Raw genomic sequence first — 16,943 nt, 5'->3', positions numbered from 1 at the left:
TTGTTCCCTATGCAGGTCTTGTGGGCCTCATCAACAAAAACCTGGTGTCCAGTCTGATTGCACAGTATTCACAAGTGGTCCTATGGTTCTGCCGGACTGGCCTACTCCCTGAGGGTTCAGGTACAAGCCCAACTCCCTTATTCTCTCCCTCCTTAGTACTTTCAGCATGTTCATGTAATTCTCTGTACGTCTGTCTGGTCATTTAGTATAATGTCAATGTTAATTTATTTGTATAGCACAATAAAAATACAACAGTTGACCAAAGTGTTGTAAAAATTAAATTAAATTAAAATACAACCATAGTGTAGGATTATAGATAGAGAGATGGAGTATACGCCATTCCAAGTGGACTTGTGAAAGCTAGGTGTCAGTTATTGTTATGCCTTATCTTTTAACTGCTCGACCTTTGAACCCAGATGATGAAGACGCTCTGCAGATTTCAAGGCCCTTCTACAGCTACTCAATCATCAAGACCTACTACACCGGCAGACGAGAGGAGCTGCAACGCCTCACCAAGTAAGACCCCGGATTGGCCCACATCTCTGTGGTGTGAGCTGCTTGATTATGGTGAACAGTATAACCACAAATTCGTTTGATCAATATTCATCAATCAATATTGAGATTACGATTATCTAACACGATTGCTCAATGACTATGGACACACTTAAACGTTTCAAAAAACAAAATAACAGTGGCTGTCATTTTAATTCAGCTGAAGACAAAAAGAAATGTAACCCCCCACCCCCACCATCTGGACATGGCAGTGTCTGTCAGTGTCACTGAGTCCTATATCTGTTGGGGGAATAGTGAAGGATGCCCATATTCATCCTAGTTCTCTCTGTATAGTGGGTGTAAAACTGGTTCATGCTGTGGGCACAGATGTATGTTAACTTTGAAAGTGCTGTATCAGACCTAGTAGGTTTTATTTATTTAAATGTTCCTGTCTTTGCAAATTGCCATGTAAATTGCATTTATTATTTAAACATGGTTACCACTACGAGGCAAAACGGGGAGCTGGATTTGTAAGACAAAACATCATGATTGTTTAACTTTGATTAGTGAGTGTTCTATGGAATCTTTTTTAATTGCCATACAATTTGTTGTCATTTCTAATACAAAGTACAAACACCAACCAGGTGAAGTTTTCTTTTTGATCAGCTTCAGATGGCCTCAGCATGTGTTATGTCAGGTTGTATGCAGGTAGTTCCAGTGTGGCGGTGCCTGTAATTGGCTGGTTTGTTGTTCCACAGGGACAAATGGAATGCTGACTGCCTCATGATTGATGCACTGGTGGGCCAATGCGGCGAGCGACTGGCTGACCTGTGGAAAAGGGACGAGGGGGGAGCAGGGCAGTACCCACCTCTTTCACTGCATGTAAGGTCCCATTCATATCTTCTCACAAAGCACACTTTGGTGCCAGCATGCTTACGGTAACCCAAGACCCAAGTAGCGGCTAAGACCCGTTGATCTGGCCCATGTAAGGTGTATAGGCCAGAGTTGTGTTCAAATGAGCAAACATGGGCGAACGCTTTCAAACAGTTTTCATTGAGTTCACCGCGAACAGTTTGAGGACGTAGTTCTCCGCAAGCATACAGTGGAGCTGGACTAAGGATTTCCATTAATAAGGAATATTTCCGAATCGTTGAAATGTAAATCTTCAGAGAAAAGATATTCACCATGAACGTTCGCTACTGTTTGCTGAACTTGAATGCACCTCAGCTGTCCTTTTGTTCTCCGTAGTCATGTTTGGATGGTGCACTCATGACCTCTGTTTTTCCTCCACAGGCCTTGCTGGACATCTACCTCCTGGAGAACATTGATGAATCTGCCAAACACGCCATTGTATCCTTCACAGCAATTTCTTTAAAGTATATTTTTTGGGGGGGCTTTTGCCTTTATATCGATAAGACAGGGAGCGATTGGGAAAGCGAGATGGGGAGGAATCAGGAAATTACAGCAGGTCGGAATCAAACTTGTGTCGCCATGGGCACAGACTGGAGGAACGCAAATGAGTAAAAGTTGTTGTTTTTTTGTTTTTTTCTTCAAGGAACGGCATCTTTCCGTATTCCTGGCGACTGCTACTCTTACTCAAATCGATTTTTAAGCCAGTATTCTAGTCTTTACTCCGCTACATTTTCAATTATGCCTTTTTATTACGAGTACAAGTTTATTATTTGAGGAGAAAGTGTCTCGAGGGAGAAAAGCACACTGCTCCCTCGGTGCACAGCAGAGTGGGAGAAAAGAAATGCTTCAGGATGCATGTTGCCCCACGATTATGAAAGTAATGACTGGCCTAAAAACACAAGTGCTTGATCAAGGGTCCGGCCTGGCCTGAGGATAGTGGCGGGAAATAAGATTTTTCTCTAATAAAATATTAGAGAAGGTAATTCATCTGTTGATTTTTCTTTAAGTATCATCACAGAAGTAGTAAGTGATTAGCAAACTCCGAGCAGCCAACTCGAATAAATTGTTATATCGATAATCGGTTTAGAATCAAATTGTGAGGTGCCAAGAGATTCCCTACTACTCACTACTAGTTGAGTCGCTTGCTTCGTATACCCCCTGGATTCATGATGTCCTAAACTCATCTAGTTTCTTTCCTTAACCTCACGGCTCAGGTTATTTATTTACTGCTGGATGTCATGTACTCTTTCCCAAATAAGAGCGGTTCGTCAGTAGAGTCCTTCCCAACAGCGTTCGCCATTCCCATTGGCCTGGTCAAGCTGGTGCAAGGCCTGTGGCTACTGGACCATCGGGACCATGAGGTTAGTATTTTCAGCGTGACATTCCGTAGACACATAACTAACCATCCTGGGCTGTTCGGTGAGATGTTTTTTGGGGGGGGGGGGTTGCCTCAGTGCCCAGTTTCAATTGTTTCTCTATGGTGAAAAAAGTTTGACCGCTGTTAAGTGCTAGCAGAAAATGAAGGTGCCGAGATCAAAGTAAATTTTTGCGGCCACCTCACCTGTCTATGCTAATCCAGGGAGTATTTTATATATATATTTATTTATTTTATTAATGCTAACATTATGAAATGTTCGCAATGGGCCTCATATTCAACACAGGGGAAATAATCCACTCTCAATGGCCCCAAAAGCCAATCACCGAACTAAATCTGAATCCAAACCTTGGCCAACTTCTGTGATGTCTCTGTTTAATAACTCCCCAGTAGCCCTTTATGAGTCCAATTCAGTTTATTTCTGCCAGAACCTGCCAGATGGAGTGAAATGGGCATTTTATTTTTAGGTCATTAAGTTCCTCTGTGCGTTTTTATTTTTAGAATGTTCTTTCCACAGCAATAAGAACTTGTCTGTTCTAGTCAACCTAGCTCGAACCCCCTCCATTTCATTAAATTGTTTAATTGACACCAGATGACTCTCAAATATCTCTCGTCCAAAAACACAACCTGTCAAGTTTTTGCATAGAGCCTGTTTAGCCACTGTGTTTCTCATACTTGACCTTTCTTTCTCTTCTTTCTCTCCTTCAATCTATCTTCTATCCCAATCCCCCCCCCCCCACACACACACACACACACCAACACACACACACACACACGCACCTCTCCGTGTAGAACTCCCTGGAGCTGCTGCTGCACCCGGCCACCAGTCACTCTCTGTGGGCGTGGCAGCATGGCCGCGTGCTGGAGGCGCTCATGTGCCAGGGCCAGCACGCCATCGCCCTGCGCTACCTGCACGTCATGAAGCCCTCGCTCGGCACCACCAGGGAGGCCAAGCTCTGCCTCTCCGTCCTCCTGCACAACAGGTACGCTACGCACACGCACACCACCTACTCCACTCAGTGTTTCCCACAGAGTTGAATTCTAATTGTGGTGGTAGGTTTGCAGAATTGACTTGAATGCAGCAACAGTTTTTAACAAATTAGTGCAGCGTGGTTATTATGCTAACCAGATTTAAGCACAATTTAGTACAACCAGGAAAATCATTGTGTGGTGGTCAATATTGATATTGCGGTGGGCTGCCACAAATAAGTCAATGTATGGGAAACACTGCCAGTCATTAGGTTTCCTGAATGCCCCCATTTCTATTGCTAGCACTAGTCCAGAGTTTCAGGGTTAATGACTCCTATTATATCAGTCTTGTATTAATTTGGTAGAGGCACCAAAAGCTTTTCAGATGGAAACGGTTCCCGTTCTTTGTCCTTGGAGACGGACCACTCAACTCGGCACTTGCCTTGCTTTGCCTACTCGCTTCTCACTGAGAATGAATTGACGAATGAAGAGATATTTGGTGAATGTAACAAGAAGCTGTGCTAAAATCCCTTCCTATTCCCTCTGTGTGTCCCTCCTCTCTCTCCGTAGATGCATGGTGGAGGCGTGGGCTCTGCTGAGGCAGCACTCTAACAAGCTCAACATGGAGGAGCTGCTGCGCTTTCTGTATGAGACCAGTCAGGAGTTGGACCTCATGAAGGAGCTGCTCAAGCTGCCTCTGGGCCTCACCGAACAGGTAGGGGGCGCTGTTTGCAGCAGCTCACTTACATTGTTAGGGTTTCCCTCCTGTGTGTAAGCCAGTGTGTGTCCTCTTGGCCTCAGAGAGCAGGGTTTTGGAAATTGACTTTTTAAAAAGTGTCTGTCTACCAGTCACTGACACACAAATGGTCAAATGTACCAGCCATTCAATAATAAATCATTATTCTGTGTCTTGACGTCTACCAGCTTTCACTTTCTTATTGTACCAGCATTTGGCTGGTGCTGCTGGTCCCAGCAGCAGGGGGCACTGTTTCCTCCACCTTTAGACACACCTCTAGGGTTTCATTTTTTAAATCAGTATGAACTTGTCTTTTGTAGCTTACTTTTTTTGGTTGTATTTTTGTTGTATATTTTATTTTTAACTACGTGTGTGTGTTTGGCAGGAATGTCTGGAGCGTTTTCTTCAGGGCACAGGAGGGCTCCAGAACCGGGAGCTGCTGATGGTGCATTACCTGCAGCAAGCCAATTACGTGCCCGCTCTTCAGCTCAACCATACACTAAAGATGAACACGCTGGTAATGACACACACACACACACACACACACACACTCACACTCACACTGTCTCAGTTATGTATTACTCACAGTGGGTCGGTACGTGTCCTTTAGAACAAATGAAACTGATGTGATTGCTTCTGTTTCTAATGATTAGGTGTTGTTAGGAGCACAAGAACTCCCCAATGTGTGGGACTGTGCTTTTTTTTTTTTTAACCTCTCAATTTTTTTTAAACCCAGAACGACCGTGACCCTAAAATGAAGGAACGCTCCAACACCAGGAACTCCATCCTGGACCAGTATGGGAAAGTCCTGCCCAGAGCGCAGAGAAGACTGGCCACAGAGAGGGCCAAGCCCTACAGCCACCCCTCCACCATGCTCAGAAAGGGTGGGTAGCTTTACAGGGTATCCTAACTGCATCCGAGCGAGCGACTGTCGTGTGACATTGACTGCTCTCTGTCTACACTGTCTATTGCATCATATTTATATGTATACAGTTAAGAACAAAATTATTCATACCCCTAGCAAATATTAATTTAATGTTGATTTTGTCTTGACGAATATGTTTGTTCTGACTGAAAATGATACTGCCACATGACTGAAGGTTGTAAGACAATGTGGTAGAAACATGGAATCAAAAAAAGAAGCATTTTCATCTTTTTATGAAAAGTGGCATGTCCAAATGATTCATACCCTTTTTAAATAATCAGTGGAAACCTCTTTATTTGCATTCACAGCTCTCAAAATGGTTCTTATAATACCTACCAAGCCACACCATAATGATTCTAGACCGCACCCTTTTAGCAGCAATCTGGGTTTTGAGGCAGGAAGGATTATTTGCATCACTCTGGCTGGCCTTGTGCTCACTTTTTTTGACGGATTGAGGTCTGGACTCTAAAATGACGATCTTGTTGTGTGTTAACCATTTCTTGCCTTGTTCGGCTGTATGTTTTGGATCATTGTGTGGTTTAATGGTCCAACACCACCTACTGGTCACAGATTGCCTGATCTGTTCCTCCAGAATCTTAATGTAGCCCCTTGTTTTAGTTTTGGGACCTTAGTGTATTAAGTCATTTGAGGGTGTTATTGATGCTTATTGTGCCTAGCTCACTGGGTGGTTGGTTTTGTAATTTCAGTGTCCAGACCACAGCCGTTGTCCACTGTGGCTAAGCGTTCGGCCGCTGAAAGTGTGCTGACGAGAGCAACCTTCATCAGCAGTGTCCTCTCCAAGATCGAGGAGGTGTGGGTGGGAAAGGACAGCACCCCAGAGTCCTCTTCTCTCAAGAGGTAGACATCCGCTCACCGCCTCTAACGCCTGTGTTTATACATGACATAACTCTCTGCAGGAAACTGTCCTATTCTTCTTCATGAAATGGTTTCTTATCTTTCTGAAAAAAAAAAAAAGAATTGTATTTTTTCGTGCTCAGTCCCAGAGTGCCCGAAGTGCTTGTGCCAAGCCCCCAGCGTCCCCCAACCGATCTACCTGAAGCCTTTGTGGGCACGCCAATCACCGTGACGAAAAAGAGAATGTCCAGGTGACGTCCACTCACCTCATCACACCTGATACAAACTTAACACCCAAGAGCATCGTTGTGGTATTGCTGAATTAATTGTGTTTAGTGATGTTTTATCCTTTAGAGAGATTTTTTTCCTTTTTTAGATTAGCGTGCTGGAATAGCACCATACAGATTAGGCTTGTGGACTTTGTGTGTTATGATTGCCCTCATTCTAAAGGTAGTCTGTAGAGTTTTAGTTTCAGGTTCGCATGCAAGCCAGGTAGCGTCGGCCAGCTCTCTTGTAATATAATTTTGAACCATGTGTGGTGCGCTATTTGATACAATGGAAGTCAGTAGAAGAGTGCCCATTGGAAAACTCCACATTCCACTTTTATTGTGAAACCTCTAGTGTTGCATTCAGGACTCCAGCATAGGTTGCAAGGGTGGTGCTATTGTGTCAGTCAGTTCTCTTATGTTCTTTGTTGGATGTTTTTTGTACTGACCTCCCCTCTCCCTCTGTGTGCAGGATGTTTGATTTGATGGTGCACCCCTCCTGCCTGAACACCCCTGAGCCCCCCAACCAGCTTCAGACCCCCCCTCGGACCTCGAGCATGTGGACTGCCCCAAAAAGCATCCCGCGAGCCCCTGAGCTGGACCTGCTGCAAACCCCACAAGTTGTCAAGGTAACAGATGTGGACACGCTGACCTGTGCTACACAAGATGCCATACACACATGAAAGTGCCTCATGTGCAGGGGGTTAGTCTGGTACTATCAGATTGGTGAACCTAATGTCAAATGCTTTGACAAAAGCCATGTGCGTGGGCCTTTTTTCTGTTTGTTTGTTTGTTTATTTATTTATTTATTTATGCATGCATGCATGCATGCCTAATGTCTAAAGTAACCTAGTTTTTGTAATTTCAATTTTATTACCATCAAGAACATTCAAGAACAACTGCCCAGGTCAATCAATGGTTGTTAAAACCTCTTGCCCAATAAAAGGACTGCAGTTGAAAATAAGCCAGCTGGCTAACACTGGCACATTTTACAGAAATGTTGATTTAATGTGTTGTCATAAAAAAATGAACTTGAAATGAAGTCGTAAACTGTGTGTGTGTGTGTTCCAGAGAGCTCGTGCTTTGGCTGCATCAGTCCCCGTCTTCTCCAGCTTCACCCCCCAGTCCATTCTGCGGAGCAGCCTTCGGCCCACCCCAGTGGCCACCCCCTCTGCCTCCCCCGGCCGCTCCGTCACACCGCCCCCGCGCCCCAAAGAGAGCCGCATCACCTTCGTGGAGGAGGAGGAGGCCGCCAGCCCGGAGTTGCCCAAGAACCCAGCGCCCTGGAGCAACGGGGTAATGCAGGCGCACCAGGCAGATAGATAGATATACTTTAATTATCCCACAGGGAAATTCAGTTGTTTCAGCAGCTTTAAAGGTACGATTTGTAGGATTGTTACCGAACGTTCTGTAGGCCAAAATCAAAACACTGGTGAATGTTCTCAAGACTACCAGACGTGAGCCTCTTCTGGGTTGCCAGATGTAATGAAGACTTAGCTAACGTTAGTTGACCTGCAGCTGCTTTAACGTTTCTCCAACCATGACCTAGCATGAAGTTTAGCCTAGGCTACCTGTCGTAGAGAAATATGGCCTTGATATTCTTCGTTTGACGAAGACGTCACCATCTCAGGAAGCTCCTCCGATGTCCACTTAATTTGTTTCTTGTTTTAATTTTGGAAATTTGCCTGCCTCTCGTAGGCGTTCATGACTACAACTGACAGCTGTTGACAGTTGGCCTTTGCTAATTTGGCAACCCAAATAGGAAGATGCGCTAGCCCATTATTAATACGCTATTCTAGAATTAATCGTTCAAAACATAAACGAAATTCCAAGAGATTCCGCCCCGTAACTCTTTTATTTTCATGGGTTTTACAGGGTTTTACGGGTTAGAGTAATGTTGTCAAATAAGCCATTACTTTAATTCATCGTGTTTCCTTACTCTGACTAGCCTGGGTGTTCCCATGCTGCCTTGCGCGCGATTTGATTCACGCTGCTAATTTTTGCCTCAGATAGGGAACCAATCACAGAAGAGGGGGGAAAGCAAGACGATGATGAGCTATGCACAGACGCATTTGATAGACATCCGTGGCACCCAATAAACAGATCTAGGCATTTTTTTCAAATACGAGAAAATGAACGTTTGGTTCCCAGACCACGTCTCATTGAGAACTAGCTATACTCATTTTTGGAATGGTTACAGTTTATTTTCCATTATTTCCTACATACTGGACCTTTTAAGAACATACAGCAAGCACACATATAGTCCACATGCATAACAAGAAATTACTTTCAATGTAAAGAGGATAAGAAAATTCATAAGAAATTACTTTCACCCGGCCCTAGCTGTGGCGCAGCTGGCTGGGGCACGTGCACCATACGCCGGTGACCCGGGTTCGATTCCTGCCCCGTGGTCGTTTCCAGATCCCACACCTGCTCTCTCTCCCACTCACTTCCTGTCACTCTCCACTGTCACTATCATTATAGGCATAAAAAGGCCAAAAAAATATACTTATATATAAAAAAAAAAAAATTACTTTCACCCACAAGACATAGCATGTGGTAGCTGTCAAGGTACCATACACATCCAAGTGCCAAACTGTAACTGCCTAATAAGACATAAATCAAGACAATTGCCTCCATATTAGATATAAATGATTAAAAGATATACTACAACAGACTGCCTAAGCTCTGTAGTTGATGCTATGTTTGTCTCTCGGTATAGGTTTTACTATTTGTTTAATGCAATGGTCCACAGCAGCAAAGAACACATCATAGGTCATAGATGCATATGAAGGGCACGGTTGGATGTTAATTGCAGTTGTAAATAAACGTTTGTTTTGCAAAAAAGTTAAATACTGTTATCCAGATTTAAAGTTACTCATTGTTATGTTTCTTTTGGTTTTGTTTGACTTATCAGATTGTGGGTGACAGTGAGGTTAGCCTGTCTCAGAGATCTAGTGTCCACTCGTACGAAGAGGAGGAGGAGGAAGAGGAGGGCAAGCCGAGGGTGACCTGCTTCCCTCCGGCAGAGAAGCTTGCGGCCGCGGCGAGTGAGCGCGCAGGTCGGGACTGGTCGAAGAGCGGTTCCTCGTCTGTTCGAGAAGTCTCCGCCAGCATGCCCGTGCTGGCTAGACGGCCGAGCCTCGGACACGACACCAGCGTAGCATCGGTGGACCAGTCGCTTGAGTCCACTCTGGAGTTCCACGACGCCCCGATGCCGGAGGACCTGCTGCTGGACCAGCACGAACCCACAATGGTGTGGGAGGAGCAGGTGGACGATGAGGTGATCGTAGTCAGGCGGTCGGCCGGAAAAGCATCAAAGGCAGAACCGTCGCTGGATGATGCCGTTCCAGAGGAGCCCCCTGTGGCTGCTCACGAGGAGAACACTCTGCTCACCGTGGAGGAGAAGATTGAGGAGCAGAAGGAGGAGATGGACCAGGAGGAAGTTGAGGACTGTAAGCCAGAACCTGAGCCCGAAATCCAAGTAGCATCAGAATCGAGCGGAGAGACGGAGGTCTCCGTGGCTCCACCTGAAGCGCTTCCTGCTGTGGAGGAAGGCGAGTGCGATCCGGAGGTTGTGCAGGCGCCGCAGGAGGAGGAAGCTGAGGATGCGGTTGAGGCTCTCACAGACTCGGAGCTGCTGAACGCAACGGTGGAGGTGAAAGCCGCTGAAGCAGAGGAACTTGTCTGTGTGTCTGAGAACGCTGCCGATGTTCTTCCCGAGCTCGATCACGTACCAGAACAAGAACCAGAACCCACCACAACCATGGCCAACCATGCTGGGAATCCAGAGGAATCAAAGCCAGATGTTGACGTGGAGGAGAACATCCCGAGGAAGCAGGACGTCACAGGTGAGAATTGGACACAGTCAGGGTAGTCATACTGTAGTGGCAGGTGAAGAGGCCCAGGTGCTTTTTCTATTGGTTGAGAAAAAGGTAACATAACGGACATAGTTGTATTGTGACAAGCTGATTTAATGTACATCATGTATTTAAGTTTTGATGTGCCTTGGTATTCTGTTACTCTTTTGTAAACAATACAGGTGGTTTTGCTAAATGTGAGCTGGTCTTTATAAACTGGGCCTTTGTTTCCCTTAGATCTGGATATTGATGCTTATGTGGAGCATCATTTATTTGACAATATGTCCCCTCCTCGCTCACCAACACGGAACTGGACGACCATTAACAGGTACACAGCGACTCCTTACAACACCTTACAACTTTGTTGCCTTTGGCCTGGAGTTTTTTTCCGAGTATGTTTGTCCTTCTGAAACATAATCTTTTTCTGAAACTGTACTTTGTCATGCAGCGACGCTGTCCACGAAATGGCTGAGGAACAAGCCCCTGCTGTGTCCACTGCAGTGTCCACTGATGTGCCAATGCTGGCCACTCAGAAGTCTGTGGCCTCCTCAGAGCCCACAACCTCTGGCTCTCCCTGTAAGCTCCCATTGTCTTGTTTTACACACAAGTGGTGATGCAGAGGCTTAGTGTTGTATGCCGTAAAACGAAAAATGAGAGGGAGAAAATTTCAATTCTGTGTTTTTTTTTTTGTTGTTTTTTTTTTTTAATTATTTATTTATTTATTTATTTATTTATTTATTTATTTATTTATTTATTTATTTATTTATTTAATTAAATTTAATTAATCAAAGCTTTTGTGTGCTTAACAACTGTGCTCAATAGCCATGCTCACATTTTGATCAATTGTCTGTTGTCTGTTTTCCTGTAGCTGTGGTGAGCGTGAATGACAGTGAGGATCTCTCCAGTGCCGCCTCAGAGGACGAGTCGGACTCTGAAGAGGAGGAGGAAGAGGACGAGGAGGAGGAGGAGGAAGAAGAGGACTCGGGCAGTGAGGTGGAGATCATAGAGGAGGTGGAGGGGAACGGGCGGGCACTCCGCCAACCTCCCGCTCACCTGTACCTGGAAGAGCTGCCGCCCCATGCTCATTACCTGCAGGAGCAGACCTCCGCCGTGCTCTCGCTAGTCTCACCTGAGGCTCAGGTACGCTCATCACACACCTGGCCGTCTTATCCACGACTTCCACTCCGTGCTCACGTTTTATGGCTTCACAGTCTGTTATTTCTTTAGCTATGTTGGTCACATCAAATACATATTTGCATCGGTTTTGTAATTGTATACAAATTCTGGCACTTGGCTAGCATGCAGTAGCCAGAAAAGCTGTGGGTTCAATTTCCTGATTGCCACCGTTGTCTAGCTTGAAAGCCAGCCAAACTTAGCCCAGCCCACAACAGGTCGGGAAGTTTGATCTGGAATTGTTCCGTTGAGGAGTACTTATGTCCGAACCAGGGCTGTTCAGACCAATCAAATTGTGTGGGCGGGCTTTGTGCAATGATAGACAAGGCACTGTTGTTCATCTGTCCATCACGTCATCTGAGCACGCTTCGGTTGATTTTGTTTGCAACTGAAACGCTGTCACTGGAAGCTAGACAGACGGGTTCTAAGACCCTGTTTACACGTAGGAAAAACGCATATTATTTCCATGCAGTTTGGCCTTTTATTTACACGAAAACGGATGTTTTATCACTGAAAACAATTATTTCGGAAAACTCTGGCCAAATGGAAATGTGCATGTAATTTTGCATTTTCAGGAGAAAAATGGTGTTTTGCATTGACATGCTCCCTCATTTGTTTGAAATCTCTGATTGGCTATCTGTTTGCTCGAGGGGTTTGCGACACTCTTCCCCATCTGTTTTTAGCATCGGTGTGAGCGGAATTATTTATAAAAACGAACAGGGAAATAGCCTAAACATGGTCTTCGATTTCGCTATTGTATGTTTTTCCAAGATATTTACAGCGCAATAACTTAAATGTTTTCTGGTCGTTTTTTTTTTTATGTTACATCAGACTAACCGTTGTCAGTTGTGTGTCAGTTGCCTTAAGCAAGGTACTTAACCCCGAGTTATAACTTCTCTTGCTTGTTGTTTTTGTTAATTAATGTGGACCCTTTTCTCTTGTTCTCCCCCAGCAGGTGGAGGGCATCATGCTGGAGGAGGATGAGGATGAGGAGGTGGTGATGCTTGGCCTGGGCCCCAGGTGCCTGGATGAAGATGACGCTGAGGTGAGCTACACCGAGCTCAAGCCCCCTGCCACAATCCTGGTCCCACTGGAGCTCGCCGAGGATGTGTTGGTGGACTCCGACCCCCATCAGCCCCAGCACCTGCTGGACGAAGGGGCCCTGGCCGCAGTCATGCCGGTCGAGTCCACAGTGACCCCTGCTGGTGGCTTCTCACTAATGCTGGAGGCCGAGGAGGAAGAGGAGGAGGAGGAGGAGGGGGAGTTGAGAGAGCGTCAGGCTGTGGAGCAGGTGGACGCGGGTGGAGAGATGGATCAGCTGATGGAACCACCTGAGGTTGAGGAGGATCAGCTGGTGATGGGCATTGATACCAGAACCCAAGAGCTGGCGGATCAAGAGCAGGTGGACACACCTGGCCCACAGGTGCACGCACAGGAGGAGAGGGACACACAGGTGGGCACCGCTGAGGAGCCGGAGGACGGAGACGCTCGGGACACTGTGCCAGTATCTGTGGATGCAGAGATGCCCACGGAGGGGGAGGCGGCGTTTGACGCCCCTGCCCTCCCTGGCTCTGCCGGAGAGAGTGAGGCCAGGCAGGTGAGCGACACACCTGAAGCGGAGGTGGGACAGGTGGAGCGGCAGGTGCAAGACACACCTGAGCCGTTGGAAGCGGCAGGAGCCACACTGGAGGAAGAGGAGGAGCGCATGGCCAGTGTGGAGGACTTGGCGGAGGTGCCAGGCACTGAGGAGGAGAGTCCCACTGAGATGGAGACCCAAACTGAGGAACCAAACGAAAACCTTCCACAGGAACCCAATCAGGCTGAGGAGGAACCCAAGGAACATGCACCTGAGGCTGAGGAAGAACCCAAGGAACCTGCACCTGAGGCTGAGGAGGAACCCATGGAACCTGCACCTGAGACTGAGGAGGCTTCACTGCCGCAGTCGTCTGCTGATGCTGATGATGATCCAGAGAAACCAGAAGGAGAGGAGATCTTGAGCTCTGCTGCTGATGCTGAGGTCGAGGAGAAGAGCACTTCAGGTGCAAGGGCTGAGAAAGGGAGGTCTACCAGGCAGAGTGAGCAGGCAGCTGCTGCTGCGGCTACTGAGATCGCAGACACTACCTATGACATTCCTCCGGTCAGCACAAGGAAAGGCAGCAGTCATAGGAAAAATGTGACTTTCCTCTCACCCGTCATTCAAGTGGAGAAGGACCTCTCGGCCAGTGAGGGGGCAGAAGAGCAGAGTGACCCTCCGGTGCCCTACACGCCGCGACGCTCCACCAGGAGTGGCAAGCAGCTGCCAGATGTTCAGGTTCCCGTCACGCCCAGGAGGAGAACGAGACGGACCGAACCGGAGCAGCAGAAGGAGGAGGAGGAAGAGGAGGAGGAGGCTCCATCAGCTAGCACAACAGTCAACTCCAAACCCAGTACCTCAAAGAGACAGACACCACAGAAAGTCACTCCAAGGAAGGGCGGTCGGAGAACCAGGAGCTTGGTAGACACCGAGGAGGCCGTCGACGAGCAGCCTGCCGTCGAGTTGCCGGAGACGGGTCGACGGAGCACCAGAAAGACGCGGAACACGTCCATCCTGGAGGCTCCTGAAGCTCCCGCTGTGGCTCCCGAAGCTAAGGCGATTGAGGAGCCCCCCAGGTCGGCCTCCAGTAGCCCCGGCAGGGTGACCCGAGCGTCAGCCCGGGGGGTCAGCCTCACCCTGGTCAGCTTCCAGAAGCCGCCGCCGCCAGCCGAGACCGCTGTCGTCGTCACACCGCCCAGAAGCAGAAGGAAGACGAGGGCCGGCACGGCCGAGAAGGCCAAAGCCACTACAGACTCTCCCGACGACACCGCGCCTCCCAGCGGCACAGCCGTGCGCCGGCTGACCCGGGGCCGCCACTGGAAGGACATGGAGGACGAGGAGGGCGAGGAGAAGAAGGACGAGCTGGGCATCATGGACACCACTGTGGAGCTGGTGCCCGGGACGCCACTAGGGGACGCTCTGATGGAGAGGCTCCAGGGAGAGGCCAGAGGGGAGGTGGCCGGGGCGGGGGTCGGGGTCGCCGTGACTGAGATCATCCGCGCCAAGCGCAGGACCACGCGGGCAGCCGCGCCGCTCACCCCCGTGCTGGAGCCCGAGGATGGCGTGAGCAGCCAAGCGGACATGGACGCAGACGCTAGTGCTGTGGCTGAGCCGCCGGAATCGGCGGCGAGTCCGAGTCGGAGACGCGCGCGGGCTAGTAAGGCCCCCGCGCCTGAGGTGCCCACGCAGACGGACACTTTCACCTTCACATCGATGAGGAGGACTAGAGGTGAGCAGTCAGCTGGGAATTATCATACACATTATAGAGATCGTGTTGGAGTTGCTTTTGAATGAAAGCTTTTTTTTTTTTTACCTGATAAACTTGTAAACTTAATTGATGTATCTAACTGGATATTATTGAGTGACTAATGTTATGTCATAATGTTATGATGGTTGTGTTCCTCATATCTCTCTCTCTCTCTCTCTCTCTCTCTCTCTCTCTCTCTCTCTCTCTCTCTCTCTCTCTCTCTCTCTCTCTCTCTCTCTCTCTCTCTCTCTCTCTCTCTCTCTCTCTCTGTGTCAGGACGGAAAGTGGATAGCGTGGAGGAGAACGGCGTCGCTCCATTGCCATCTCAGGTGATTACCCCTGCACCTGGCACCCGCACTCGACGAGTCCCAGACATCTCCGAGCCCCAGTCCAGCAGCCAGGTGTGTTAAGTTAACCCTGTTGGTCTGCTAGTACTGCAGGGATGTCAGCAGCCATGTTTAACAGAATCTCTTTAGTGTGTCTGAGTGCATGATGTAGACCAAGGGATCACCTGCGTATTCTGAATTTGATGCCCTTGTCCCATTTTTAGATGATTCTGGTATTTTGGGTGACACTGTATGAAGAGAATAAAGTAAAATATAATGTATTGCTTTATTTTGTGATACTGATCTAGATGTGTTGAGTTAATTAATGGTTATTTAACGCTTTTATTAATGAACTTTCATTTTGATCAAGTTAATGAGCTGTTTTTTATTTGTGTTTTAACTCTGCAGGATAACAACAAAGCGGATGATGTGGCAACAGAAACCAAAACTAGTCAGCCGAAAAAGACCCGAACCACCAGGTCAGAACGGCTTCATTTCATCTGATTTGATCCTGTTTGGTGGCCCACACAGCAGCCGCTGTGGAAGTCCATCACACATATTTGTCTCCACAGTGACCTTTTCCCCCCACATTGTTGTGTCTATAGATGTTCAAACATTTTGTATCATGGAATTTGTGTGTTGTTGATAGATGAGCAACGTCTTTTTGTCAGCTTGAAAGGATTCTTACTTAAGTTTCACAGTGCTGAAAATGTTTTTTTTCCATCATGGTTTTAGGCTGAAGGCTTCTGTGGAGCCCCCGGCGCCAGTGACTGCGTCGCTGCTGTCGCCCCTGGTGACGCCGGAGGAGCTGACGACGGGGCGGACGCAGCGCAGGGTGGCGGAGCGCGCCAGGGACGAGGAGGAGAAGCCCGCTCCCAGGATGAACCTGCGGCGCAAGCGCGTGCTGGACGCCATCTTCCCCAAGCCCGTCGCCAGGAGGAAGAAGCTCTGATGCGCCACACACTGACCCAACGCCCACACAAACAAAACCCACCCAGCCAGCCAGCCAGCCAACCCCCATAGGTCAATTTGAGGACTTCTCGATTGGACTTCAGCGTGACCTCCCAGGACGACGTCCTTTCTTTGCCTCTGTTGGTCTTTCCTTTTCCCTCTTCTGTTTTTAGAGAAAGACACGTTGCTGCCTGCTGTTTTAATTTAAGAATAACCAGTGGAAATTTGTTTTCAAATTAATAAAACAGATCTAATTTAGGAAATGGAAATATTAATTTTATATAAATTACTGTAAAGTTTACAGCAAGGAGAACTGTGGGACTTCAGCACCAAAAAACAAGATGGCTTAGTTTTTAAATATGCATTTCTACTAATTGATGCAAGTGTAAATAGTCTTTTGAGTATGTTAAATAAAATTGAACCCTTGTAAATGATTTTGCTTCTGTTTGAAGTGTTGATGTTTTGTTTTGTTGTTCACTTTTTTTCTGCAGTGTATACAACTTCATAAAGTAATTATGTCTTAACATGGAGTTTTCTCTGAATGGTTTGAAAGCACTAATTTAGTTGTGTGATGTGGAAGGGGTTGTATACACAGTAAATCTATCACACGATGCTTTTCACAGAATGTAAAAGGATCCTTATTTTTGTATGGGCTGCTTAAACACAATGTGGCTAAGTTCGTTTTTAATGCTTGCTCTGTATGACTGTGGAATTTCCTGTCTGGGTCATTCTGGGCTTTTGGTATATAATCATTAAAATATCTTAATGTATTTTTCAGTATAA

General features: G+C 47.2%; 1 protein-coding gene across 2 annotated transcripts in view; it reads left to right on the top strand.

Moving 5' to 3' along the window:
• Positions 1-16,943, top strand: part of ahctf1 (AT hook containing transcription factor 1) — a 27,679-nt gene extending 10,736 nt beyond the window's left edge. Inside the window, exons 16-36 of one of the 2 annotated variants that reach the window (XM_042071334.1) lie at positions 16-120; positions 417-516; positions 1,251-1,374; positions 1,786-1,842; positions 2,619-2,765; positions 3,572-3,762; positions 4,319-4,463; positions 4,870-5,001; positions 5,221-5,368; positions 6,117-6,267; positions 6,408-6,515; positions 7,003-7,159; positions 7,602-7,826; positions 9,448-10,381; positions 10,628-10,718; positions 10,839-10,966; positions 11,259-11,530; positions 12,519-14,865; positions 15,160-15,284; positions 15,618-15,688; positions 15,945-16,943. In XM_042071334.1, the coding sequence (XP_041927268.1) occupies positions 16-120; positions 417-516; positions 1,251-1,374; positions 1,786-1,842; positions 2,619-2,765; positions 3,572-3,762; positions 4,319-4,463; positions 4,870-5,001; positions 5,221-5,368; positions 6,117-6,267; positions 6,408-6,515; positions 7,003-7,159; positions 7,602-7,826; positions 9,448-10,381; positions 10,628-10,718; positions 10,839-10,966; positions 11,259-11,530; positions 12,519-14,865; positions 15,160-15,284; positions 15,618-15,688; positions 15,945-16,161 (5,975 nt within the window). In that variant the 3' untranslated portion in view covers positions 16,162-16,943. Of the gene's footprint in view, positions 1-15; positions 121-416; positions 517-1,250; positions 1,375-1,785; positions 1,843-2,618; positions 2,766-3,571; positions 3,763-4,318; positions 4,464-4,869; positions 5,002-5,220; positions 5,369-6,116; positions 6,268-6,407; positions 6,516-7,002; positions 7,160-7,601; positions 7,827-9,447; positions 10,382-10,627; positions 10,719-10,838; positions 10,967-11,258; positions 11,531-12,515; positions 14,866-15,159; positions 15,285-15,617; positions 15,689-15,944 lie in introns of both variants that reach the window. The other variant, XM_042071333.1, reaches the window with a different exon arrangement.

The sequence above is a fragment of the Alosa sapidissima genome, chromosome 19 (genome assembly GCF_018492685.1).
Source record: "Alosa sapidissima isolate fAloSap1 chromosome 19, fAloSap1.pri, whole genome shotgun sequence".
Lineage (NCBI taxonomy): Eukaryota > Metazoa > Chordata > Actinopteri > Clupeiformes > Clupeidae > Alosa > Alosa sapidissima.
The sequence above is the reverse complement of the archived record's forward strand: the minus strand, read 5'-3'. Positions and strand labels throughout refer to the sequence as shown.